The 27,985-nt window shown below is 37.6% G+C and overlaps 1 protein-coding gene across 2 annotated transcripts in view; it reads right to left on the reverse strand.

The window, feature by feature from the left end:
* Window positions 1–411: 411 nt before the first annotated feature.
* ofcc1 (orofacial cleft 1 candidate 1) overlaps window positions 412–27,985 on the reverse strand; it is a 73,715-nt gene continuing 46,141 nt past the window's right edge. The window contains exons 18-21 of one of the 2 annotated variants that reach the window (XM_020712374.2): window positions 25,662–25,821; window positions 8,142–8,336; window positions 4,068–4,194; window positions 412–3,602 (exon numbers count right to left, since the gene is read on the reverse strand). In XM_020712374.2, the coding sequence (XP_020568033.1) occupies window positions 3,529–3,602; window positions 4,068–4,194; window positions 8,142–8,336; window positions 25,662–25,821 (556 nt within the window). In that variant the 3' untranslated portion in view covers window positions 412–3,528. 2 annotated transcript variants of the gene reach the window in all.

Here is a 27,985-nt window from a genome sequence, read left to right on the forward strand (position 1 = left end):
GAAGAGGGAAATTTTATAAATATGTGCAGAGAGACATATGATCTGTCCAGATGCCGGTGAAAATATGGAAATATGGAACGGTGTCAGCATCGTCACTCACCCCGATACAGTGCTCTCCAAGGTTTAAGGACCAGGAAGCTGTGATCCAGGTCAAAGGGAAAGAGCATGGCTCCCAAAAAGAAAGAAATTTATGATAAAAGAAAGAAATGTCTCTCTTTTCTACATTAAATTGTTAATTTTCTAGTTGCATAAATGTATCATGATAGTGGGGGAGCAAATTGAAAAGATGACTGTTTTCTTACTTGCTTGCTATGATCTTAAAGTTGTCTGAATAAAGTGAAAACTAATTAACGTGTCTTTAGTATCTGCAGAAATAAAAGTTAAAATAGCAAGTGTTACATTTTTTACATCTTTTTTTTTTTTTTTTGCATCCTCTCATGGTAAGAACTCAGTTCGCCCTCAGACCAACATTGGCTTTCTTCTCAGTGGCAAAAGAGAAACTCTGCTTGCAATGCATAATTATTTTTCCTTTTACCTCAAACAAAGTGGCATAAAACTGAGCAAATTTAAAATACATGTGTGCAGTAACAGCAAACGTAGAAATTTCTTCATCAAAAGAAATTCTTTATTGGTTGCCCTTAAAAAAAAGCACAATCAGAAAAAGTTTGAAAAAAGAAAAACTACGAATTCCAGCAACTTTAATTCAAATGAATCAAGCTGAGCTGCACCCTCCAACTGTGCCGCGAGAGTTGCTGATCTCAACGTACAGAGTAACGATCACCACAGCACTTCTGAATACAAACTGTTTTATGTGAATACCTAAAGCTGAGGGCAACGTAAATATAGAATTAGACAAAGTGTTATTTTTCTTCTTTTTATGTTTTATTTCCCCCCTCTTTCCTCACTCTCCAGCAACATCCCCAGGTTGCATTGGCTTTAAGCAGATGCAGGCACTTACTTCAAAAAGTTGCAGCTCCCTTATGATAGCACTGCAAAAAGGTTTTCTTTTAACTTAAATCAGCAAAATGTGAGGCGCCCAAAACCCAACGGCATGTTTTCCTCACTCAGAAATCACTGCTCCAGGGGACCAATTTGAAATTTAAATTGAAGAGAAATTGTGTTTGTCATTACCAATCAAATATTTGAACCAGTGAAATACCTTTGCCCTCTTTGCATCTGTAGTCTTCACAGTCTGAACGTTTTGCAGGGGGCATTGTTTTGATGATCATGAATAGAAAAGGTAGCAATTCTCTCAGAGAACATCAAAAGGAAAACAAAGAGGATTGGAGGGCACGAACGATTCATTCAATGTGTTTCATGGGTTTACATAAAAGAATAACCTGTCGAAACCAACAGAACGTCAGTGGAATTTTTTTGTTTTTCAGCTGTGTTTAGGTTAACACTGTCACGACTATCATCTTGCATTCACTTTTAATAAAACAAAGACAACATCTGAAAACAAGTAGACAAGTTCATGGGAGTAGATCCAGAGGAAGGGATGTTTGGTGAAGGAAAAGAGCTTCTTGTCATATCTGAAAGGCAGCATCTCTGCTTATTGTTCATTAGTGGGCTGATTGAATATGGGGGTGTGGGACTTTCATTGTTAATGGAGTGATCTCTAACTCTTATGGCTCTGGTTAGGGTCAAATGATAGAACGGGAGAAAACAAATAATAAAAATAGAAAGAATGTATGCTAACATACAAACTATATTTTCCAACCAATTACAAGACTCACCGTCAATGAATGGTCTATTTTTTGAAATTATTTCATATATAAGGTGCATCAAACTATAAGGCACATTAAGCGAGACAAAGGAGACAGAGATAAGTCCATCAATCAGTTCGACTCAATTAACTTTGTTCATGTAATTGGGTCACATTCCTTGTTATACTTTGGGTTTTGTTCTGGTGTTGAACGAAGACAACTCTGGGTTGGTGTCAGTGGGTCTTTTATTCTTTTGACACAAAATACAAACAGTCAACAGATAATTCTACCTTGATACGCTTTTTTCCTTTAGCCATGGCCGGCAGCAGTCTGCGCACATGCTCGTCGACGCGTGCTACAAGAACGTTGTGAGGTCACGTCATCGGACAGACTGACAAACCTCCAGGTATAATAATTATTTACTATGAATTTTGGAGAATTGAATGACACAAGACAAAACATTTGCCATATTCTCTGTAATTTGAACTTTTTGTAATATGATACACATGTTAGAAGCGTTAGCATTGTTACAATACCTGTAACTCCCAACCTAGTTTGCCACACATGAAAAACAGGCGGATACAACTAAAACAAATGTTACTGTGACTACTCTAACTCCCTACCATGTTGGTAACACTACCCGACAGCACTACACATTAGCAGCATTAGCCTATTCACAATAGTATTCAAACCAAACCAAACATTTTGAAAGAGCACCATGTAATTCTCAAAATCGCTTCAAAATCATGCATCATTAAGCACAACCGGGATTAATCCATATATAAGGCGCTCTGGATTATACTGTTGTTTTTGGGAGATTAATTGAGACTATTAGGTGAGCTTTTTAGAGCGAAAAAAATGTATTTAGCATTTGAAAACACAGGAGATTATTTTTACCTATAACATACAATTTTTTTAAAATTCAAATCACAGATGGAGATGAACATAAATGGCTTATTTTTCTTCCTTTTATCTGGGCATTTTAGTTGAATTTGTGTAATGTTATGTTGGAGTTCTAGGTACATGTGAATGTGTGTGTCCATATGCAATGGTCTCCACGACCCAAGGCCAAAACAGCAATAGTTTAAACATGGAGGCAAGGAGCAACTTCAAGGCCAAAGTAAGGTGTGCCGCTGATTATGACGAGCAAAAATGGAGGCCATCGCCATTCAGTGAGACCCTGAACTTGATCTGTAATGGCTGCTCATAAAGGGAAATCATCATCAATGAAAATGATTGGTTATTAAGATCAGATTTTAGAGGGGCTAAAGCTTTAGTATGATAGGTTCGCTATCTATAAAACCTTTAAAGCCGAGCCCTGAACGACATCAGTCCTGCTCCCCATTTTCCTGTAGCCTGAGCCAGAGACACATGCTAATAAGCTCACAACCTTTAATTAAGCAATATGTGTAAGTACGAGGCCATTACAGCCTGATTTGTGAGCCACTTCATTACACTAAGCACCGGCTAGCAGACACATATTCAATACAAATCAAGCTGGCCTGAATATTATCCTGTTTAATGTAAGGCAAAAATTGATATTTTATCACTCGTCTTCTGATTAGTGACTTTAAGAATCTTCATACTTTACAGCATTGAGGCATTGTGGGATATTTGACAACCGGCATTCATTAAAAGTATTGCTAAAGCATTTATTGAAATACAGATAGATTCACATGCATTGTTTGTGAACATTAGGTCTTGAAGATCAGAGTTTTTGAACCTTTTTTGAGCCGAGGTACAAAAATCACAAGGCACAACAGCAAAAAAAAGTGAAACTATAGTTTGTTTTGATGTACAGTCCCTCCATGATTCTCAATAATCATTCATGAAGATCTTGTAGAGCAGAACTGGAGCCACATCCACTTCCTCCTAAAGGCTCCATACGGCGGAACCCTGCAGGAAAACCGTTAAAAAATCCTTTATATAGGTTCCCCTAAAAAAAAAAAATTAAAATGTGATTGAGTATTCTCTAAAAATGTTTATATGTTCATAAATAAAAACTTTCTTAATTTCATATTAAAATATACTTCAATGAAAAAGGTCATAAATGGAAATTTTAGAGAAAGATAAGCTTGAAATGAGTGGGTGTTATAACACTGAGCTGAATCCTCTGTGCTGTAAAGAAAGTGCAGACCAAAAAAGACTAAATTTAATGTTGGGCTATTATTAAGAAAAAGAAAAAAATACAGATGCAAAGCAAAACAATACCACTAAAAGAACTTTACTTTTATATCTACCTTGCTTCCTCTATCATCATAGTAATCTTCATAACAAATAAAGTTAAAAAAAGATCTTCTTTTGTTTCCATGAGCTTTAACTTCTAGATATTTGGATTCAAATGAACAGGTGAACACTTACGGCCTAATGGTTTCCTGCGCTTTCGCAGTTGGATTGAAAGGCTTGCACTTTCCTTCTTTTCTTTCTGATGGGCAGCACTGTGAGCTGAGCCAGTTCCATTGTCATCTCCATCTATTTCACCTATCACCTTTAGAGAAAGCCAGGGAAGATAAATGAAAAAGCATTAAAAGACTTAACAGCAAACTGTGATGAACCTAAGACTTTCATAAAAACCCCGGGGCACAAGAACAAAGCGTCTGAAAGTGCAGTTAAACCTGCATCACTGACTAAAAACTATATTAACCTTAAGGCCAGTGGACTGCAGCTGTATGGACAGCAAGCTCATATTAGAACTTTCTTGATTTTAAAAGTTACATTTCAGTTATATTAAAATTAAGATAATGAGTATAGTGCAAGTATTTCGTTTCCAGAAAGAAATGAATTCCCTCATACAGGAAAAAGCCAAGAACAAAACACTTACTCGCCACTTTTTCACTTCTGCATTCACAGATAGACTATACACATTTCAAGTACTCTTCTTTCTTAAATCTATTCATATTTCAGATGGTTGCCGACAGCAAATAAAGCAAAGGTCAACAATGTCAATCAAACTTATGGCAGAAAAATCCCAAATGAGAGGTCGGAGAAACAATTTGATGCAAAAGGTGGAAAATATGTTGTTTTTTTCTCAAGGTTAAATTATTCTTGTGTTTTTTTTGGAGAACCCAAGCAAAGTCAGTTTTGATCAAGCTGTTTGAAAAAGCCAGGCTAAAAATTACAGCAAGAAGTGTATTTATTTATACAAGTCGCTGGAGATGCTTATCATCAGCGTTTTTTCCAAGCCATAAATAATTTGCAGAGAGAGGTAATATTCAAGCTGGCAGAGCCTTAGTTGTGCATCTTTAATGGAAGTTTTACAGAAGCCGAGCCAGTTCTTGCATATGCTGCTGCTTCCCATATGGAGGAAAGGAGACAAAAGGAGCACAGTTGGCTTGTCCTATCTTTTTATAAGTCCATGGACACTTAAATGCTAGCCTCAGAGAAAAAGCGACACAAGGGGACATAAGCCCACTGTGGTTTTAAGAGGGAAGATAATGACTTTGCCTGCATTAATTTCTTCATCAGCCATCTTGTTTCTACAGACAGAGGTGTTATGAGTCCTTCTCTGAAGGTCCTAGCTTATATAGCTTCATTTCCCTGCATAATTTTGGCCCTAACAGTTGTTGTCAGCAGTGCATTTTGCAAGTTGGCAGCTGTGGAACATCTGTTTATAGGTAATGAGTGTTTCAAAAGCTACACCTCACTTTACCTTTAATGTCTTTTATTGGAACACACTGTTGGGAGTGCAGCTTTGAATATTTGTGTTGTTGGGATTCAACAAGAAGATTCCTTTAGCATCGGCAGAATTGCACACACATCCGCCTTGGGCAAAAGACCGAATGAGAGCACACGATGGCTCATTAATATTAACTTTCTTTAAACAGAATTCAATGTGCAAGTCAATAAAAACTTCATTATAGTTAGAATTTAAAAACTTAATCTACTTTTTTGTTTTTGAATTGAAACACAAATGGAAGCAACAAAGCCAGTTGCAGTTACAAAATTTTATTTTTTTATTTTTACTTAATTCTTTTCTCCTCAACGAGGACGTCCAGCACTTTTTCCTCCAAGTTGGTGTTTCGTGTTGTCTCTAGGTCAGGACATCTCTTCCAGGACTTGTTAGTTTTGTGTTCATTTAGGCAAATTTTGGGTCTAAATGTGTATGTATTATTCAAACTGTTGGCCCCTGGAGCAGCGGTCATGTTTGTCTAAGAGTAAGGTGCTCTGTCAATACTCTTCTGTACGGGACACTGCCTGTAAAAACAGAGCACTTGAAAGGAAATGAACCATCTGTTGAAATTACCTGAGTAAATGGAAACACATTGGAGAAGTTAAAGGACTGCGCTTGTATTATGTGACAACAGAGGGAAGTGACTATCAAATGTTTCAGTGCATATACTTTATTTGTATTTTTAATTCACAGTTTTTTCCTTTTTTTGGGTTATGTAAAATAATGAACGGTATTTTTCATGCAATGTCGTAAATACATTTCTATTGTGTCGGCCCACCCTGCTCTTTTTTAATGTTTTTGCACATGGGCCTGTGTGTGTGTTTGTCCATACAACTCTTATGTAGCGTGGGTGCCATAAAACACAAAAAAAATCAGCCAGCGTTTATCTTCAAATATAAATTCAGAAGATTAGTCTTGAATATGTAACAAGGGTGTCTGTGCTGCAAGGCAAGGAAGAATAGCATATCACTCTGTTGGTGGCGCTGTGTGTCAGTGCTGTCACCCCCCCTCCCCTCCTCTCCCAGTGGGTGAAAGAGGACGCCATCGGCATGTCTTGCTATTGAAGTTCTTTGCCTGTGAAGTTGCAAGAAACACACAGCCAAGGGACACAGTATGTAAGAGAAAAAAATAAAGGATATGAAGAACGTGTGAGCGGATTTTCTAAGGACAGTGACACCTTTTGTTCACTTTTGATGACTTTTGTGAATCCAAGGTCATAACATCATGTGAAAATTTTCCAAATTAAGTAATTTTTCATCAAACAGCACGTTTTTGAACATTTCCTTATCATATACATTGATTACAAAGTGGGGTTGTTTAAATATGAACAGGGTTGATTGTTGTTGTATTTTTTCAAAATTCCCATTACTTTTTACTGGACAAGTGGAGTAATTTCTGCTTGCATTTGCATGTTTGCGTGCATGTGCACACGTCTGTGTGTACACATTTGGTGAAGAGCATTCACCCAGATTTCTTTTTTCCTATGCACAAGTCTAGAGGCAACAGACACACAAACACTCAGTGTGGCAGCATTAATAGATATCCCATGCAGTGTGTTTACTCATTTTAGCTCATCATCTGTCAAATTATGATTGAGGACTATTAGAACGCAATAGAGCCTTGGAGCTAATTGCTAGTGCATTAAGCATCCTCCTTCCTCACTTCCATAACAATTCAACTTTAAAACAACTTTTGGATGATCTAGGTTGATCAGGGAGTGATGCTGATTGGGGACAGCATATATTTCTGCTTCTTCAGCAATAGCAAGAATTCCATTTAAAAAAAAAAATGTATTTTTGGTGTTTTTAACATGTTTTGTAGCATTTATTTCATGATGGAGGAAACATGTAACCCTTGTGCTATCTAAGGCACTTTAACATTGGGAGTTGGGTCATCTAGACCCACTAGACAGTGCTCTGAACCTTTTTTTCTTCAATGATTTGTAATCTTCACTGGTGTCCATGGATTACATGAAATCCTCTTCACCTTTATCTACCTTTGTCATGGTAGGGAGAACACGTCAATGTCAGGATCGGTCATCTGGACCCATAGGATAGCACAAGGGTATAAAGAATATTAAAAATTTAAATTGCCTGTCTGAGTTTTATTTATTCAAATCAAGGTAAATCAGGAGCAGACAAAAAAAATGCAGTCGGAAAAAGCTTGCAGTTACAGACAACAATCGGTGGGCCACAAGGTCCCTGCAATGCATCCCCTTGCAGACAAATGTACGTCTTTGTTTTCCTCGTCTTAGCTGGCATCTGACTTAAAACTGTATGGCTGGATAGCTCTGATTTTGTTCACCATTTTTGTTGCATCGGTAATGTTAGCTTGGGGTTGTGAGGGGCTGTAAATTAGAGGGAGAGAGTATAAATAAAGTGATAATGGGAAATGAGCGCAGGCTTACTCAACACCAACAGTCTGCCAATCTGTAGAAACTACACAGAAAATAACACAGGTTTGGGGATTTTTTGCTAAAAATGGCATAATCATAATTAAAAGACCACTTGGAACGCTTTAACAATAGATCAAAGTGTGGAACTTTAAGCACTCATCTGGTAACAATCACTCTTGAGGTTGAGGATCGCTAATTACAGTCATTGGCTAATTAAAGGAGATTGTTTTTGAGCATTCTGAACTTGTATGGTTAAATTAGGGGGAAAATGAACTTGTTTCTATTTTGAAGTATTTTATTGTATTTACCTGAAACAGGAAAACTCATTTTCATTTGATTTTGCTTTTTGTAGAAAATTATAATATCTCACCTCAACAATTGCCCCATCAGGCTGACGGAGGAAGTGTCTGTATCTTTGCTTCAGTCCACTCACGTATAGAGTGTAGATGATCACATGGGTGCTGGTCTCACCCTCTGGTGGTGGTGGTGGTGCCTCCATGTGGGGCTCTTCTCCAGAACTTGACAGAACATCCTCCGTTGTCCAGACATAATCATAAACAGCCACCTGTTTGCCCATTGATACGGGGGGTGAGAATAGAGATAAATGCTATTGCTGGATTGATGCAACACGGATGCAGCTGCAAGCCCCACTTCACTAAAGTGAGTCCTGTGGGAACTGAACTGCAGCAGGTTTTGTTTGTGATCACATTAGCTTTGCAAGCTGGATGGCTGGCTTGTTTACCATTCCCTCTCACGAATGCTTTAAAAGCTGACACACCTGTAATGTACTACCCTGTGAGGTATGAGAGCAAGCAGGATGGGTAACATGTTATATAGACCATGTAACTTGAAGTCATCCATGTGTGAAGATCACACAATCCCTCTCTGAGAGCATCCACAGATGACAAATCAGATATATTATATTGAAATGCAAAAGCTTTGAGAGAAAAACTACACACACAATACACAGATCTTGCTTCTAGAAAATCTTAATCCAAATAGAATATGTATGTCTACATTTAACACCTTACAATCAACAGCACAGGTTCTATTTTCTAACTTTATGATGAGGAACTGAAGGAATAAACATGTGAAATGTTCTTTTGTAGTGTTTTATGTCTTGATGTTTTAAGTGTCAAACGGAGGCATAATTTAAATTTTAATTAAAAGTGAGCGAAAACGATTCACGTTCAAAGTCATGCAGTCTCGTATGCATGGCCAGAGTCATAAAAAGGAGAAAGTTTTTCAAGGTGACCCCCTAATTGGATGTATAATTATGATTTGTATAATAATACAGAAAGAAGAAAAAAGGCAAACTCATTCAGCCATGAGTGGCAGGTCAAGCTGAAGGAGAGGTTTAATTTGGTGGTGTATCGATGTCACCCTCACACTTTTAAACAGTTAGCCAAACACAACTCTAGGCACTTTACTGAGAAAACAGTAGGAGCCATTACCACACTTGTAATTAGAGACATAGCATAAAGTGCACAGCAGACAGCCCTGTAAGTAGAATAGAGCCTATTCTCAAAGTGTCAGAGAGTCACGAAAGCAAATAAAAAGAGGACTTAAAGAAGGTGTCTCTGTGCAAGGTTAGGGTATGCCGGGATGCATCTCCTTAACTCTAATTCCACCTCTCATTAGTGAAATCGCCTTGGCTGTGCTTTGCTTCTAGCTTGGCCTCAGCCCACATTTGGAGGGTGACTGATTATGTGAATTTCTTCACTAATCAGCACCTCTGCGAGGCAGCGATCCGTCTGTTTGGATAGCATGTGTATGTTGTTTCCCTGCCTTTTTTTTTCTTTTAGAGGAAAGAACTTTAGACAAGTGCAAATTTGATCTCCTTTGGTTTTATGGGTCTGTGGATGTTGAGGTAGTGAGGGATGGAAACTAAAAGTCACATCTGTTGGGGGCGGGTGGCAGATGGAGAGAAAGGATGACACTTTTATTTATTTACTGGCCACAGAAAGTTTCCCTATGGCCTAATTGTGGCCCTTCTTCAATATTTTACAAATCAAGCTGTATAGCAGTGATATAAACACCATGGATCCTGGCTTTATTCTATGTGTCACTTTGGTTCAACACACCTGCTCAAATTTTCTGATGTGGTGTGCATGTGTATGTATTTTGGCTTGCATGAAAATAGATTTTTTTTATGTTAGCCATGCTGCCATCCTACACTAATTAGCACGTGAAATCCACTTGACAAGACTAGACAAAAGCCTGAAAAGGTGTTTGTGTGTTTGGTTTGGGTGATGCCATTTCATGCAATGCACCATGGCTCTCAGGAAGCATCATTGCTGGGACACAAAAAGGAAAGAGCATCGAAGGGTCTGTCTTTTCTAAATGGCTCTTCTCTGATCTGTTGTGTTGTCTTATGATGCTAGCCTGGCTTCTAGCCCTAGCTTAAGTGCTCTCTCCACTCCACCATTGTTCCATTTGATAGCACTAAGTGACTGATTTAGGTTCAATGCCTGCATGGAGCAGACAGGCCAGCTGTGGGTTAAGCAGATAGCATTCAAGTGAGCTAACCTAATTCAAACCCAATCAGTCCAGGATTTATCGTTGAGGTCTGTATTTAGAAATCTGATAGAGTCTGCATCAGTCCTTTGACTTGCATCAGGAAAGAGGAGCCTTATTTCTTTCAGTGGGGGGCTATAAATGGCAAACCATGTTTTCCAGCAAGAACATAAATTTGAGGATTTGTAGATGTTACCGCAAATGCACACTGGGAATGGGAGGGAGGGGCAAGCCCATAGGAAGTGGGGATTGCTCAGCTGCATGCATGACACAGATCCGGTCTGTCAGTCTTTCTCATTGAAGACACAATTTCACACCATACAAAGACCTCCATAAATGTGAATAAAAGCAATTGTTCTTGGAGCAAGTGCCGGTGAAAAAGTTGTATTTCTACATCAGGAGGACTTGCGCAACAGTTTAACTGATATTTCAATCACTTTTGATGAGGTTGAAGCAAATAAAAAGTCCACCAACAGTCAACTATCCAACTTGTTACTATGTAGGCTACTTTCTTTAATAAGAGCAGCATGCCATATTTTCCATACTACAGGGCTCACTGGATTATAAGGCGCACCGTCAATGAATGGTCTGTTTTCAAATTTATGTCACAAATAAGATGCACTGAAACATGAGGCACATTAAAACAAGAGTCAGAGATAAGTCTGTCAGTCAGTGAGACGCGCTACACGTTACCCAGGTTAGACGCATTAGTGTGTTCACAATACCAGTAACTCAATCTTGTTTGGAAGATTTAAAAAACAGACTGATACCGCTAAAACAAACGTTACTGTGACACGATAAAATGAAAAGTCTGACACTGTTAGCCGTCAGACTTTTCATGTTAGCCGTGTTAACATATTCACAATAAAAAACAAACTTGTTTGCTACTTGTAAAAAAACAGACTGAAAATTTGACAGAACCTCTCAAAATCGCTTTGACATCAGTAAACGAAACCACAATTAATCCATAAAAGGCATTCTGAATTATAAAGCGCACTGAGTTATTTTTTAATTTTATTTTTTAAAGGGCTTTCAAATCCGACTTAAAGTGTGGAAACTGCAGGACCTTCTTATACCTTATTTACCTTATTTAACATAGAATTTCAACTAGTATGTAATATAAGGTAAAAAGGATTTTTTTTGTTGATCCTAATGTCAAAAAGAAATCTCCGTTGTGATTTCTTCTGATCAGCAAAACAGTTTTAATAAAGTTTTATGTTTCCCAAAGATTAAAATATAGGTTAGGTGTAAGTGAAAATATTATTTTTAGTCAGGGAAATTGTTATTTTATTTCACTAACAATTAGATTTACTAAAAATAAATAAGCACAAATCAACACAATCCCAAAAAGTGTTTACTTAAAACATGAAATGAACTTTTCATTGAGAAAACATAGCGTACATTGGACAGTGAGTGTGTACACTTTAAGTTCTTAGACATGTGTCTGCACTCTGTCTGTGTGAGGAGAGAAGGAGAAGTCTGCATCAGGCAGCCTGAGCCAGACTGGCTACTGTCCAGAACAGGAGCCTAAGGCATGGACACAAACAGGCTTTTCAGCCCCCAATCCTTAATGATTGATCCAACTACTCTTCATTACAATTCATGCACTCACTCCTCCCAAGATCTCCCTCTTTCTGTCTAATTTTACCTTCATAACTGGCCTGATCCTATGAATGTTTTAAATCTTTCTCTTTTTCTGACACTTTTTAGAAGTAACATACTTGTTTGACTCCTTTTGTGATGGAAAATAATCAAAAGCATTTTCACACATGAAGTATTGGACTAATATTTGAAAGACTTCTCAATATCTTGTCGTAGTTTTGGAAAAAGTTCCACATTATTCCCTTCATCTCACTCTGCCTAAAAAGTTGCTGACCATCCCTCCCCCTTCCAACCACAGTTTTAGCCATCTCAGACCACTCACAAATTCTAATTGATGTGGGAAAGCAGGGCTTTTCTCCACTGACATGATCCTCTTGGTTTCTAGTTCTGTCCCACTTGCCTTTAATTTACAGTGTGAAAATAATTAGAATCTCACTTTTCCAAGGAGTGGAGGGAAAATGTAAACAATGCTTCCCTGCGGGCGGGTGCTTCATCACTTTGACAGGTGCATTCGAATTTGCCTAGGTGGCGGACAGGCTTGGTTATTTATGTGTCAGTCGCACATGGAAGCCCCGGCTAAGGCTGAAGTTGGGACTGAGACAAGGGGAGATAGTGAAAACCCAGTTGAGGGTGTGGCTTAGGTGTTGTAGAATACTAACACTGTCTCTGGTTCTGAAAGTGGAGGCTGGATTGTTGCTTCTGGCACACAGAAGGGGGTTAACAGGCAGTACTGAAAAATATGCCGGTGAAGTTTTCCAGGTCCCTTGTATTTCTTGCAAGATGATCAAGTGTAAATTAAATATGTGTACAAACAAACAAGCAAATATGAATTAATGGCAAATCCATTCACATCTTAATTTTATAAAGTTCAGCCCACTGTTATTTTTCCACATAAAAAAATACAAAGGGAACAGTATTAGAATGTTCTACCACATCGTATGGTCATGTCCATTGTCCAATTGTTGAATGTGATGCACAGCTTTTACATTATAGTAAAATAAACCTACTGTGCCTTAATATAAATGATTTTTTCCAAGATTGATTATAAATTAATTTGTTTCATTTTGAAAGGATTTTGATAATGTTAAAGACAGATTGATCTGGTTGGATGGTAAGATTTAAATCAATTAATCCAATAAGTCACATAATCGGTACACCCCTGATTAATGTTATTGTTTTTCTTTGTCAATAGGTGGATACTTTGAATAAGTAAATAAAACGTAAAGGTATAATAACAAGACTGCTAAAGTGGGATGCTTTTTGGAGGTTTGGCAAAAAAAAAAAATCACGTTAAGCAAAAATATTTAGCCTCCAACATTTCTGCAAATTATTGCTATAAAATAATGTGAATGGAGTATTGTGCTCTTTTGATCACAAATTTTTATATTTGTATTAATATCTGGTGTAAGAAAAGTAATGCATTTCCATTGGATTTGATGATCATGTGGTGGATTTGGAAGGTACCATTGACTCTACCTTCTTCTTTTTCATTAGGTGAAAGCTGTCCTTTTACAGTTTAATTAAAAATTTGAAACAATGTAATAAGATGAATTCTGTACAAACCAAAAGGTGGTTGCTCCAGGAAAAAGCATGGACTGATAACAGCATCAGTGATTATTGTCAAGTGAGAAAAGAGGTGGGCATGGTAACTTCCTTTGTCCACACACACGCACACACACGCACACACACGCACACATAGAAACAGTAACACATGCTAACATACACATACATCTATGCTCACAAACAGACAAAGCCCCACACAGTGAGGCAACGCATGCGTGCATCTCTAATGCCTGCGGGCGCTTCAAGCTGTGCAGAAGGGGTTGGGGAGGCAGGGTGGTAGGGCGATGGGGAGGGGGGGTATTGGGTGTGTGGAAGTATATGTGTGTCTTTTGGGGGTCTGTGCACTAAGCTTGTCAAAGTCACGGAGGGTCAATCCATTCACTCCCCTCCATCATTTGTCAGACCTTCTCCGGGTTCAAGGTAAAGGTGGGAATCTCCAGGCATCCAACAATTCGATTTGATTCTATTACAATTCAGAGGGCAATGATTGTTGAGGCATTTTTCCAGGGTGGGGGTGGGGAACTGGGGTGGGCGTGAGGCGCTGTGGGGGTTATCTGTGCGTGTATATATATATATATATATATATATATATATACATATATATATACATATATATATATATACACATATATGTATATATATATACATATATATATATACATATACACATATATATATATATATATATATATATATACATATATATATATACATATACACATATATATATATACATACATACATATATATATATATATATATATATATATATATATATATATATATATATATATATATATATATATATTGGAAGAGTCACTATATGGTCCCTTTAAAGGGTGTGTTTTTAAAAAGGGATTAGAAATGTAAAATAAAAGGTTACAGCTATAACAGATCTGTTCTTTAAGGTAAAACAAACAAACAAAAAATATATGGGTGATAAATATTTTTATTTTTGGTAAAAAAAGATTAATTATTACTAAAAGCATTTGTACTTGTTCTTTCCTCCTAATATTTCAGATTGTAAAGACAGATATTCAATCAATTTAAACCTTAACCTGAGCTTTGTCACAGTAAAATATCAAAAGCTAGTTATGACCAACTTTTTTTTGTTTAGTATTTTTTTTTTTTTTTAATTTCGAAGCCCTTTTACACACAGATATTAATGCAGAGGTAACCAATGATCACTGTAAAGTTACTGCTTCTTTTGGGCTGCTTTTGAAGTTCTTGTGTGTCAAGGGAACAACCACGACTTTTTTTAACATATTTTTTTACTTTTGCTTGATTTTACCCATAGTTTAGAGAGAAATTTTAGAGAGAATTTCAGCACCTATTACTATTTACGGTACATTATAGTTCCCAACCAGTTTTAGGCCACGGAGCAGTTTAATGTCAGACAATATTTTCACGGACCGGTCTGTACCAGGCTGAAGCAGACATCAGATTTTTTTTCTTTTACTTTTTAGCTTCCAGTTTACCTTAACGTTTGATAGTAAAATGTATCTTCATCCTACCATAACTCTATAACCCATAACTGTCAAAGTGGAAGCTAAGAAATTGCACGTCAATTTTACCCTCATCCGACTTTTTAAGTGTAACAGATAAATACAACATTTTTTTTACTAAAACTGGTATTTTCTAAATATAATAGGTTAATATACTTGAAACACCATTTGAGCAACTTTATTAGCAGCATTCTTGTTACTTTAGTCAGCCAGTTGCTAAATTTGTACATTATTATTATTGTGTGAGAACAACTGTCGCAATAAATCCACATTTGGGGTAAAGACGTACGACTGAGCAACTTGACGTGCGCCAAGATTGAGTTGACTATGGTGGAGAGAATCCAGTGATTTTTCAAAATAAAACTTCAGAATCAGATTTTAAAACAAAATGGGGAAAAAAATGTAAGCGGTGTATTTATTTTGCTCTGCGAACCAGTACCGGTTAAGTTAAGGGTTGGGGACCACTGATTTATGACAGGACCGTTTGAACTTTTTGGCACATAAAGATGCAGCAGAGGTGGAACACAGTAAAATACGTTTGTGTGAAAGCAGCTGTTGGTCCTGTTTTTTGCAATATTAAAATAAATTGGATGTTTTAGTTATAAATAGGAACCATAGGAAGCCTGGTTTTCCATCCTATCCACTAGAAAAAGTCCTGGTTTCAGAAGACAGTTTCTGGCAGAAAAGCAAAGACCATTCATCCATGAATAGAAAAAATGAGCTATGAACGATCAAGAATCACTCTGTGCTAATGCATTCTTACTTAAACTGCTGTTTTGTATTTAGGTGGGTAAATTGATCAAAGTTGTAATTTTAAGCTTTTATTTATCTTAAGATTGTTCTTTTTTGTTTTTTTTACTCTGGACTGTAATGATTGGTTACACAAACTTAAGCACACAAAAAAAGAAACACACAGCTTTGCTTTTCAGGATCTGAATATTTTTATCTGTTTAAAAAGGTCAGCCAACTTGTCTCTTGCTAATATGTGTTGAACAGTTTGCTCACAATAAGATGCAGGCTAACAACAAATATCAAATGAACTCAAATAGCTAAGTGTAAAACCATGTTTTGAGGCTGTAACGCTTCATAAAAAAAGAAGCAAGCACAAAAGTCCACCATGGATGCAGTGGGCGCATGCTTTAGTTGCCCACAAAAAGCCAAGACAGGCAGCAACGCATTGCCTATGACTGGGAACAGAGTAAACCAAATAGCATAAAAGACCACTGACACACATGCATGGATTAGCCAAGCAATATCAGCCATTACAATAGAAATAGATATGCTATTATTATAAAATTGGCCAATATGTGGACGGTTGGCAGATATAATTGGAGCAGCTTGAAAATGGCATGGATGCACACTGTCTGCGTTGGGCCTGATTTGGCTGAAGCAAAGGTCTGTGTCTGGTTAAACGCACCACTGGACAAGACAGGCCACCCATTCATATTTGCATGAAGAGGCACATATATAAGCATGCACAGGCGTGCACAAACAGTGATGAATAGCTAGTGTGCTACAGTAGCTTTTACCCACCCTTTCCTCATTACTGTGACTCCAACGCGGACATTGCTGTTTATAAGTATTTCGATATAACAATCAGATAGTGTGCATAAATAAACTTCATCCAAAAGTGGCACACAGAAAAACTGGACTCTGAGAAAAGATAAACAAGCAAAAATAACAGTTTTTTTTTCACATTCAGAATAGAGCAAATGACTTTAAAAGAGATTATGGGTTAAGATAGCATCTCTGGGTGCCTAAGATAATCCAGAAAATAAGATATGCATAATGCACTGTTACTAATCTTCTTTGCAGAAAAGCCTACTCCCAACCTACAGTAAACAACTCAGATAGCAGCTCATCCTTTTCTTCCACACCATTTTTGACTCACCCCAGGCCTTAGGAGATCACTTTTCTAGGTTGGTTATGGGGCATGTTTGAAGTTAACTTGTGACTTAAACTAATAAGAACCTAAGTTAGCTCAACATTTAAACTTATGTTATGGATTTAACTCACAGATGACTGGAAGTGACATTATAATCAAGTACCTTCAAGTCCTAAATGATTGGATTTACATATTAAGACAACGCAAATGCAAAAAGGAGACTCCGTCACTGCTCACACAGTAAGCCTTTCTACAAATACTCATCAAATAATCAATATTTACCAGTAAATGAATCCCCACGTTTGGGATTGTAACCTTCAGGTTATCGTTTTTGTGGTGGCTAAACACATTTTACCCACTCTTACTGCACATATCACTAATCTCTAAATGCCATGCTCAATTCTCAATATTTCATGAGACCAGGCTCCATATTAAGATGCTGCAGACAGATGTCAAAGTTGAGTACTGCCTTTGATATCCAGAATTTGACTTTGGAGTAGCTTCAACCTAATCAGGCCTGGGAGGCTGGAGGTGATAAGTATCCAAGCCAATAACCAGAATGAGGGTTGGGAACAGGGTAGGCTTCAAATGCTTGCTCACACAGACACACACACACACACACACTTTAGGTGCATACATGTACACACATTGAGTTGTCTCTTCAAGGTTATGAGAAAAATAATCTGTGTTAAGAAAGGTTTCCAAATATTCACCCCTCCCTGAAACGTCATCTGTGCATGTTAAACCACGACTCTTGTCACAGTCTCTGGGACTTCTTTTATACTGTTGAGACTACAGGTTAAGGTCAATATTTTAAACAGAAGTAAGAGTTTGGAAACTAACTAACTTCCAAAAAACAGCCATAAACAACAAGATCTATTCCTATCAAGCTGCAAAAATTCTGCCATGCACTGTATGCACAGGATGCAATGTTTGCATTTACTGTTGCAGGACTTTGCACATTACTGCATTTGTGCATGGGCAGAGTTTATGTAGTGTACGTGTAAGTGGCTGCTGCTCTGCCCCCATTGTACCTCAAAACGACTAATACAAAAAGGAGAAAGGAAAGCTATGTACGTCAGGAAAAAGACCTGCTGTGTTAATTAAAGCTCCAGCGACAAATTGCTATGATGGCTGACAGACAAATCTCTGCAAACAAGATGAGAGGATAAGAACTTTTTTTGTGTTTAATAGTTTTAATGTGAAGAAAAAAAAGTTAGTGTACCCATATCTGACACTCCAAGAATGTAGTTTTTTAATCTTGAGTTCATCTAAATTTTTATTTTTTTTTAATCAATGGTAAGGAGGAAGCCCTTCCCCATTTCCCATCATTCCTTTGTTGACATGCTCTTCCGCTAGCTTAGAGGTCCTAACATCCAAAGCTAACATTTCAGGTGCAACAAAAATGGCGAGCAATATTGAAGCAGAGTTTTTTACATGGATCTATTTGTCTGCAAGTGGATGCATCGGAATGGCGTGGAGCAGAAAGCTTGTGGCATTTTTCTTGTCTGCTGCGGATTCACAATAATTTAAAAAGGAAATACTCAAGAAATGCAATTTTAGGCTCAATTTCCTTTACACACGTCCTTTCCTCTATCATGAGAAAAATGCCAGGAGAACATGTTAAAAACACAAAAAACACAATTTCTATTGAAGTGGTAGGCCTTTTATTGTGGAATCAAGGTTAAACGGGTTCTATAATGCCATTTAAAAGGACTTTCTTCTTTCATTCCCTTTTTCATGTCTCGCACTGATGCAGCCAGCCTGCCCAGGCACTGGCATTGGTAGATAATGATATTCTCTCCCTGGATTAATTGTAAAGGACACATTAAGCAATGGGGATGACACTCCCTGTAATTAAACCATTCACACCGACGAGTTCACACTGGAACGTTTCTCTTCTCTTTATGTACTACAGAATCGGTGTTCCTGAAGGATCTTGGGAGAAACGAAGTAGATACTTAAAGACCATTCCAGACTTTAAAGAATCAGATGAGCCTTGAATTATATAATTTTATATTCATTTGTGTGCTAAAAATGGCTAAAAAAAAAGTATATTTTCTGTCTTTGTGCCCTCTTTTTTCTGTTTAAAAATTTATTTTATGGTGAAGTAAACAAATAAAAGAAGAAAACATCTCATTTTGTCCTAGACTTTTGGCAAAGCTTTCATTCATTTATGCAAATAAATCTATGAATCAGTGTTTCTGGAATTTATGACATCCAAATTCTCCCCATTTACTGCTAAGATACTGCTAGCTCCTTTTTTTATTTTAAACCATCACCACCTTTTTAATATTACAATGACATTTTCTCTGTTTTGAATTGGGTCAGTTTGCATGGATATCTTTTCCACTTGTATCTGTAAAATCTTACACATTAATTAAAATGGAGGTGAATGCGTTTGGTCTTTATCCGTTTTTTTTTTTTCATCTTCTCTTCTTTTTTAACCACTGTGCACCACTTTCACACATTACTGCCCAGCAAAATCCATGACCTTTTCATGAGCGAAGGCATGTAGCCTTTGCAGTCATATCTCATATTGAGCTCCCTAATGCTCTGAGTGTGGATGCTGTGCTCACTGCAATGTCGCTTCTGTCCTTGCCTGCCTGCCTGCTTGTTATCGCCCTAGGCTCTGAGGCCAGAAGCACTGTCCGCAAAAAAAAGAAGAAAATATTACAAAAAAAAGCCAATGCAATTGAAGAAGCCACTCAAATGTGACATGCATGTGCAGCCAAGCAGAAACTAGTGCATGTGTGTACTCACACAAATGATAAACTTGCTTGCTGGGCTGCACACGTGCACAGACAGTGCACGTACTGAGTGTGTGCACACAAAGCACACATTTGCAGGTTTGCTTTTTGTGCAAAAAATATGACAATAGGACATTTCCTCTCATCCAGTGCCTCTAAATAAAACCCAGAATCTGCACACATTTGCCTGCACACATGCCAGTGCAGACCTAGTTGCCCTCTAACCTCAGAGAACCTTTCTCTTTATAGCACCAACTTTTTCCTCTCTTCTCCTGGTGTCGGCGTCAAGGGTTCTTCTTCAGGTGCTGATGTTTCTTTTGTTTGGTGACATTCTTCTCTGTGATCCTAATTCATCTTTCTACATTTACAGCTCTTGTTGCCTATGCCAAGTTTACTGTAACACTGTGGTATTAAAATTAAATGAAGTGTTATAGAATTTTCCTTGGTACATGTTGTTTTAAGTCCAAAATGAAATAAAACAACCTGTGTCGTTTTTTGGGACATAGTTTCTGCAGAGCGGCAGTAGTTCATCCGAAATTTGCCTCTGACTTGTGGGTGGGACTGGTGGTGTGGAGTAAGCCTGCCCACGCTTCCCATCATGATTTTTCTATACTTTCTCCCACTAGCTTACAGCCCCTTAAACCCCAACCTAACTCTGCCGGTGCAACAAAAATGGTGGACAATATCAGAGCTATCCAGCTGTACAGTTTTGAACCAGATGCCAGCTGAGATGAGGAAAATGAAGACGTTAGGGGATTTATTGGTCTACAAGTGGATGCATTAAAATGGAGCAAAGCAGCTTGTGGCCTGCCCATTGTATTTTCTCTATTATTGTTAGAAACACCACAAAACATGTTAAAAACACCAAAAAAATCATCGGAATGGGTCTTTAAAAAGCAAAATGGAAAGGTTCAATACATTTTTTTTTGCGGGCAAAAGTGGTTCAGTGTACTATGTATTTTTTTTCCTGTTCTGTTTAATTTAGGAAAGTAAGTGTTCTGTTGTAAAAACTCATTTCAGATCAGTTTATGATAACGTGTGGAAGTTAAATAAAATGGATAACGCTTCCTTTATGATTAACAACAGCCTGCCAGACTATCATTACTGCTTCAATCTGTGCTGTTTGACTCTCTACAGGTTCCTCTCCCCACCAACCACTCAGCAGTTGCAAAGCACCTTGGGTGTTCCAAAACTTGCCCGCTGGTAACCCATTACCTAGACATACAGTGACAAACGGTGCAAACTTACGCAAATGTTGATGCAATCAGGTTGAGAAAACATCTCCAGGGCCCCCATTCAAACCCTGTCTCGCCTCTCTCCCTTCTTCCCCACTTCTTTTAATCTTTCCTCCTCTCCTTCAATTACGTCAGTGTCACTAACACCACTGGTAAACTTTTCTTTTGGCAAATTAAGAGCAAAAGAGCTTTGCAGCAGGTAAGCTGGAGATCTACTCTGTCACTGTCATAGCGGTGGCTTCGACGAAAACAGTTTGCGTACCTGCCTGAGTTTTGCAGAAATTACCTCCTCCCTTCCAGGTGCGGTAATCAAGGAGGTGACGGGAGGCAATTAATTAGGTCCATCTGCATCACTGCCTTTACATAATTAATGGGCCTCATTACCAAACTGCAAGTATGATGAGGAGCTTGCTAGCCCAATCACCAGCTTTAAGGTAATATGATGGTAGAGAGCAAGCAAAATGTTTATCTGCTCTTTGTGCATATATATATATGTGTATATATATATATATATATATATATATATATATATATATATATATATATATATGTATATATATATATATATATGTATATATATATATATATGTATAAAATCTTGGATGTTTCCTGTGGCTAACATGGTTTTCTGAAAGGGACTTAAAGGCAGTGTTTTTCAACCTTATTTGAGCCACGGCACACTTTAACCTCCACAAAATAAATGGAAGTTGCAGATTTAAAAACTGATATGTGTTCGTTGTGGTTTCAGGAGATTTAACAAGGAAGACAGATTGTGCACTGAGACGCTGTCACTTTAACCTAATGCATCATGGAAGATGTAGTGCAAACAGCCGCCGTACGCAGACAGACTCGCTTCTCTGAGCTTCATTATTTTGTTCACTTGCTCCACGGTCTGACACCGGATTCTGTGGAAAGCTACACCGCTAAAGAGCTTTAGCTTAAAGCTTTAGCTGGTATTTTTGTTGGAACTAAGCGACTTTATGAGCAGAATCGGAACAAGGAGGTGAAGACTTTAACCACTTCTGATTGGTCAGAATGATGACGTGTGATTAAGCCTCCAAGAATGATTGGTCGAGACAGCTAAAGGGAAGGACTTTTCAGAAAACAGTTATAGCTGCAGCTCGCGGTACCGTCATTCTTATCAAAATGTCTTTAATAGAATAATACACAAAAAAAGTATTTTACTATCTTTCACATTCCTAACTACTCAGTGTTTTATCGGGGCCTGTTTGGATGAACAAAGATCTAGTATCCTGGAGATGGTAAATGTTTTTAGATCAGTTAATGAGGGCAATTTCTCATGGCACACCTGACCATCTCCGGCACACCGGTTGAAAATCACTGCTTTAAGATACATCTGTGCCAAATTTGGCGCTTGTACCACAACATGCACGGTTATTTTTAAATAAAACTGCTGCTTTTTAACCCTACAGTTTCTTTTTGACAGAAATTTAAATTTCATACAGTATTTAAAAAGACCATGCACCATTCTGTCCCGGTTTGCCTAGTTAGCAGGTCTTGTCTTGCAGTGCCTCTTGTTATTGAACTCATTGAAAAAAAACACTTTCTTGGATGGAAAAAAATGTTTTAAATGTATGCAACTATAAGTGATCAGACGTAGAAGTATCTTGATTAAGCAGATCTGCATTTGGCTGGTGGATTTTTTTTTTTCATTTCTGGCAGATGAAAATTACATTTAAACAAGAACAGAATATCTGAAAAGGTTTTCAAGATGTTATTAATTGTTTGTTTATAGTTGACTTAAAATATTTACCTGGAGAATTTTTCAGAGTTTTTTGTACAATATATATATATTTTTTTTAAAAGGGCAAGGCTTTTTTTCTACTTGGTTGCAGACTCCTGCACTTTGCAGCTTTTTCGCCTTTTTCATGTTTCCTCTTTCTCTCAGTCAGCTAATGAAGGCCTTATAGCCCACTGTTATTAAAATTACGCCCTTGCCTCTGATATTAATTGGATGTGTAATAAGGAATGCGTCGGATTCATTATTTAATTGCAAGGGCACATTTGGAATACAGTTTCTGAAATGTATTTTTAATGAAAAACACTACATCCTGACCTAATCATATCAACCTTATTCTATCTAATTAAGGATGCATAAAATCATTAGAGTTGCAAAATATTAGTTTCAGCTCTGTCGGGCCGCTCCTTTACTTGCCCGCATGAATATTTTTTTCCTTGTCTATTATAAATAGTTAATAAGGGAAAAATGACAAAAATTTGCATGTAGGCAAATTAGTCTAATAGGGATATGTCTTTGCTGAGTTCGGAAAGTGACCCTTGTCCTCGAAGAAATTGTTGCAATAATTATGAAAAACTGGCAAAGGCCATCTTATTTTGATGAAAAATTGTTCAGTTGAGTAATATGAAAATGTTAAAATGCAATAACACTAAATTTTCATCATACCACAGAATGTGGTAGCATGTTAGCATTTTATCAGGGTAATAACAGCAAATTAGATAGCATATGAAGTATGCAGTAATAGTTGCTGTGGAGGGAGATGGGCTGTAATATAAGGACGATATTTTAGCACAGTAGGAAATCATCAAATGCTAAATGTGTTTCTTTCATTTCTTGTTTTTAGTCTCAAAACACAAGGAGGTTCAAGTTCTACTGAACAACTTGAAAACAAGAATGTGTCAATCGAAAAACTGTCGAGTTTGCAAAAAAACGTTTTCAATTGTCAATGTTCTTAATAAAAGCTTACAAGATTTGGTAAAAAGAGGTGATTAAACAAGTGTTTACTGATTTTTTTGTTATATTGCATCATAAATTGTGGTGTTTGCAAATATCAAACACAACACTGCAACACATCCATAAATGTACTTTTATCTCATGAGCCTAGTACATCCAAATACCCCGATCAAAATCACAGGGAATGCAGTCAGTGGGAAAACAGCTTATAATACCTCAACACAACTTTTTACAAAATAAGCTTTGAAGATAGATCCCTTTAAACAAGAAATTATTATAAAAAAATGTATTTGATCAGCCTGGTTTTTGGTTAATAAAGTTAAAAAATAGCCTCACACTATGTACCTGGACTAGAGATTTTAAATTATAGATAATAGACGGTTTTCATGTTTTTATGATGAAAATGTACTCATTGATTAGTTAATTCAGGCCTTGTTTTACACGTACACTGTATGCACAACAACTATTTCAAAGAGGGGGGGGGGGGTAAAGTCACTGGTTACTTTATTTAGGCACACCTATCCAACTGCTCATTAATGCAAATTTATTATCGGACACTGCTGATCTACTGGGGTTTTTACAAGCAACCATCTCTAGGGTTTAGAGAGAATGGGAAGAAAAAGAAACCAAGTCCGTATCCGAGCAACAGTTTTGTGGGTGGAAATGCCTTATTGATGCTAGAGGTCAGAGGAGAACAGCCAGACTGGTTCCAGCTGAGAGAAAGACAACAGGAGCTCAAATAACCACTGGTTACAACCGAGGTCTGCAGAAGAGCATCTCTGAACGCACGACACCTCCAAACTTGAGGCAGATGGGCTACAGCAGCAGAAGACCACACTGGGTGTCACTTCTGTCAGCTGAGAACAGGAAACTGATGCTACAATTCACACACACTCACCAGAATTGGACAAAAGAAGATTAGTAAAAGGTTGTCTGGTCTGATAAGTCTGGATTTCTGCTGCAGCATTTGGATAGTAGGGTCAGAATTTGGTATCAACAACATGAAAGCATGGATCCATCCTGCCTTAAATTATCGGTTCAGACTGCCGCTGGTGGCAGTATAATGGTGTGGGGGATATATTCTTGTCACACTTTCAGCCCCAATTGAGCATCATTACAACACCACAGCCTACCTGAGTATTGTTGCTGACCATGTCCATCCCTTTATGACCTCATCGTACCATCTTTTCATCGCTACTTCCAGTAGGATAAGGCATCTTGCCATAAAGCTGGAATCATCTCAGACTGAGAATAATGAGTTCACTGGGCTGAAATGACCTCCACAGTCACCAGATCTCAACCTATGAGATCACCTTTGGGGTGTGGTGGAACGTGAGATTGGCATCATGGATGTGCAGCCTACAAATCTCCACCAAATGCGAGATGCTATCATGTCAACATGGGCCAAACTCTCTGAGGAATGTTTCCAGTACCTTGTTGAATCTATGCCACCAAGGAGGCAAAAGGGGGTCCGACCCGGTACTATCAAGGTGTAGGGCTTTGTTAACAAATCTGATTTGCAGCGCTGAAGACGGCTTTAGCTGGCCCTTATCTCTGCTTGTCACATTCTACTTCACCTTGCAAAGACGGCAACGGTATGCTCAGCTGTAAAACACTCACAACAACTCTGAACTGTAGGCAACCAAACATGAAAACCTCTTTTAGATGCAAGAATAAATAGTTCTGGAAGCTCATTACCTGATGTGAAGATGTTCAGGTGTAGCATTTTGTCTGTTAATGAAGAAGCCTCTTTTTAATGAAAACCATTCACGAATTTGGTTTAAACTGACTAATCAGACTTTCCACCACTGAAAACTCTGTTTTTGGTAATTATCTAGTCCTAACTAAATTCACGCTAAAGACCTCAGATAAATTCTCAGTTTTCTAAAATGTAACTAAAGAAAACGCAATTCTATAAAATTATTCCATTGCAAATGCAATTTTATTCAATGTCTGAAGTTTTGATTAGTGTGTTGATTATTGATTTAAACAGTCAAGCTAGATTTTCTCTGTTAACTCATCTTTTTAAGAAAAAAATCACCCCAATGGACAAGTAAAAGTTTGAATCAAGCATTACTAAAAGAAAAACAATAGAGTATTGTAGCAATTGGAATGTTTACCTTGCGCCTCTCACCATTGAAGCCTCTCCACTGCTCAGCCTTTTTGACAATGTAGCTAAGCTCCTGATTGGACAGCTCAAGGTCTTGAGGCAAGAAGTATTTTCCCTCTTTAGCGGTGAGTCGCTGGAAAACATCTAACATGCGACCATCGTTGTGGAATCTGGAAATTGTGTGTGAAAATGTAAAACATTTTAGAGAATAATAGCAATTCCATGAAATGTCCCTGTGAGTCCACATTTAGACAATGGTTTTAAAAACCTGTATTGTACTTCATCTTTGAAGATTAGTTTTTTCTGAAACGAGTGAAATGACATTGGTCTCAGCAAACTTTATTGATTACAATAAAAGTATTTCTAGGAAAAAGTTTTACAGGGTCACAAAAAATAGCCTATGAGTAGGAAATACTTTAACAGAGACCATATCAGTGTCCATATTTGGCAGAATGTTTGCAAAGTTGAACATCGGTTAATGTGTGGGAGTCAGATTCTGGGATGTTCGTCTGTGTTAATGCTGAGCTTCAAAGATCAACGATGGACGCTCTTGTGTCTGGAAAGCCTGGCTTGAGTCACAGTGAAATGCTCTGCACAGCAGCAGGCATATTGATTGATACCTCAAGATGAATGCACATCACCAAAGTCGTTGTTTTTCTTTTGCCACACATAAGGGTTGCATGGAGCCAGCCCTCAAAAAGAAACATATTTGTAAAGAAATGATTTGGCTGACCATCAAAACCAGCAGACCTTGTGCCCTTCCACTGAGATTCTAGCCTGTCAGAGGGTAATCAGCTCTCAAATAAAACTGACATCAAGGAGACCAGGATTTGTACAAGAAACTGATCTGAATCTTTGAACTCAGCATTATTTTCCATCACTCTTGGGAAGGGAACGTTTGTACTATCTTGACCTCAGACGCAAGAATAGCACACAATCATCTTCATCCTACACTTGCATTTTGCTCCACATTCATTTATGCATTTTTATGTCAGTCTTGGTGGAATTAACCCTCTTTGCACCTTAGTGCTTTAAAACAATAACACTTCTTTGGTAGTGGAAAGCTTTGAACTTAAGTACTTTTTTTCTTACATGTCAGTCATGGCTCAGACGTTAAAAGTGACATCTGAACTTTATTTTGGAGTAGAGGTCAGCAAAAGCACATTGTGTGCAAAAAGAAGTTTAAGTAATGAAGGGGACGATAGCAGATGAAATCCTGGCTTCCCAGTTGCATCCACGTGAATCCTCCATGATTTGTGTGATATCAGTTCCATGTGCGTTTAAAAAACAAGAGTTGCATTTGTAAATAAAGTTGGCTTTAAATGTAATTAAAACATGATTTCTGTCCCTTCTATCACTACATAAACCCTCAGGCTCTTAATAGAAATAGGTCATCGTCTGTGTCAAAGCCACTTCCTTGCAGCCAATAAGAAACTGTAACCTACAAAATTATCAGCCTTGCTTTGGCCTGGTGGCCTACATTCAATACGAACCCATGTGGAGGTTGAGTGACAGAAGTCATTATTCTTGGCTGCTGTATTAATATTGTCCATTTAGCTGGATCCCTATAAGCTCACTACTTACTGAAATTAGATGGCACCATCTCCACGGCCAGTCTCAACTTGATTTATTCAGTAAGAGGACCCCCCCCCCCCCTCTTTTAAGTTATTAATGTCTTATAACGAATGAGAAACAGTCTTCAGATTGAGAACAAGTTACATTGTCTTTTGTCTTTTTTGTCCATTAAACAAGTTTGATTTTTTTTTCTGTTCTTTGTTTTAGAATTTAAAGGGTTCGTCCATTGACTGTATAAGAGAACTGGAATGAGTGAATTTGATGTCCCCCATAGAAAATGACTTGCTTCCAGCTACAACAAAATTAAATAAATTCAGCTTTTTTTGTGACATAGATGCCGCACTTTAGAGCCAGATGATGTCAGTATGCAGTGATTGGTCTGAGTCGTTGTTTCTATGGCAACCACTCGCTTCAGTTGAAAACATGACTGTGTCAATCAAACATTCTATGTGAGACCTCCTACTTTTATTGAGGCATCTGATTGGTCAGTTTAGGACTTGCATAACATGCACTACAGAAACATATCACGAAACAATTTGGATTAGAAAATTAGAAAGAACATGTAAAAAAAAAAGAATGGTTATTCTGAATAGTAAAATCAATTTATTTCTCTATAGAAGTCTATAGAAGTCTATGGGATTCTGGTTTGTTGTAGTCCAGCTCTCATATACAGTCAATGGACTCATCATAAACTTAATATATATATTATAACACGTAATTATTAGATTTTAAAGATGCATGATTGACTACAGTTTTCAA

This window comes from Oryzias latipes, chromosome 20 (genome assembly GCF_002234675.1).
Source record: "Oryzias latipes chromosome 20, ASM223467v1".
In the NCBI taxonomy this organism is placed as follows: domain Eukaryota; kingdom Metazoa; phylum Chordata; class Actinopteri; order Beloniformes; family Adrianichthyidae; genus Oryzias; species Oryzias latipes.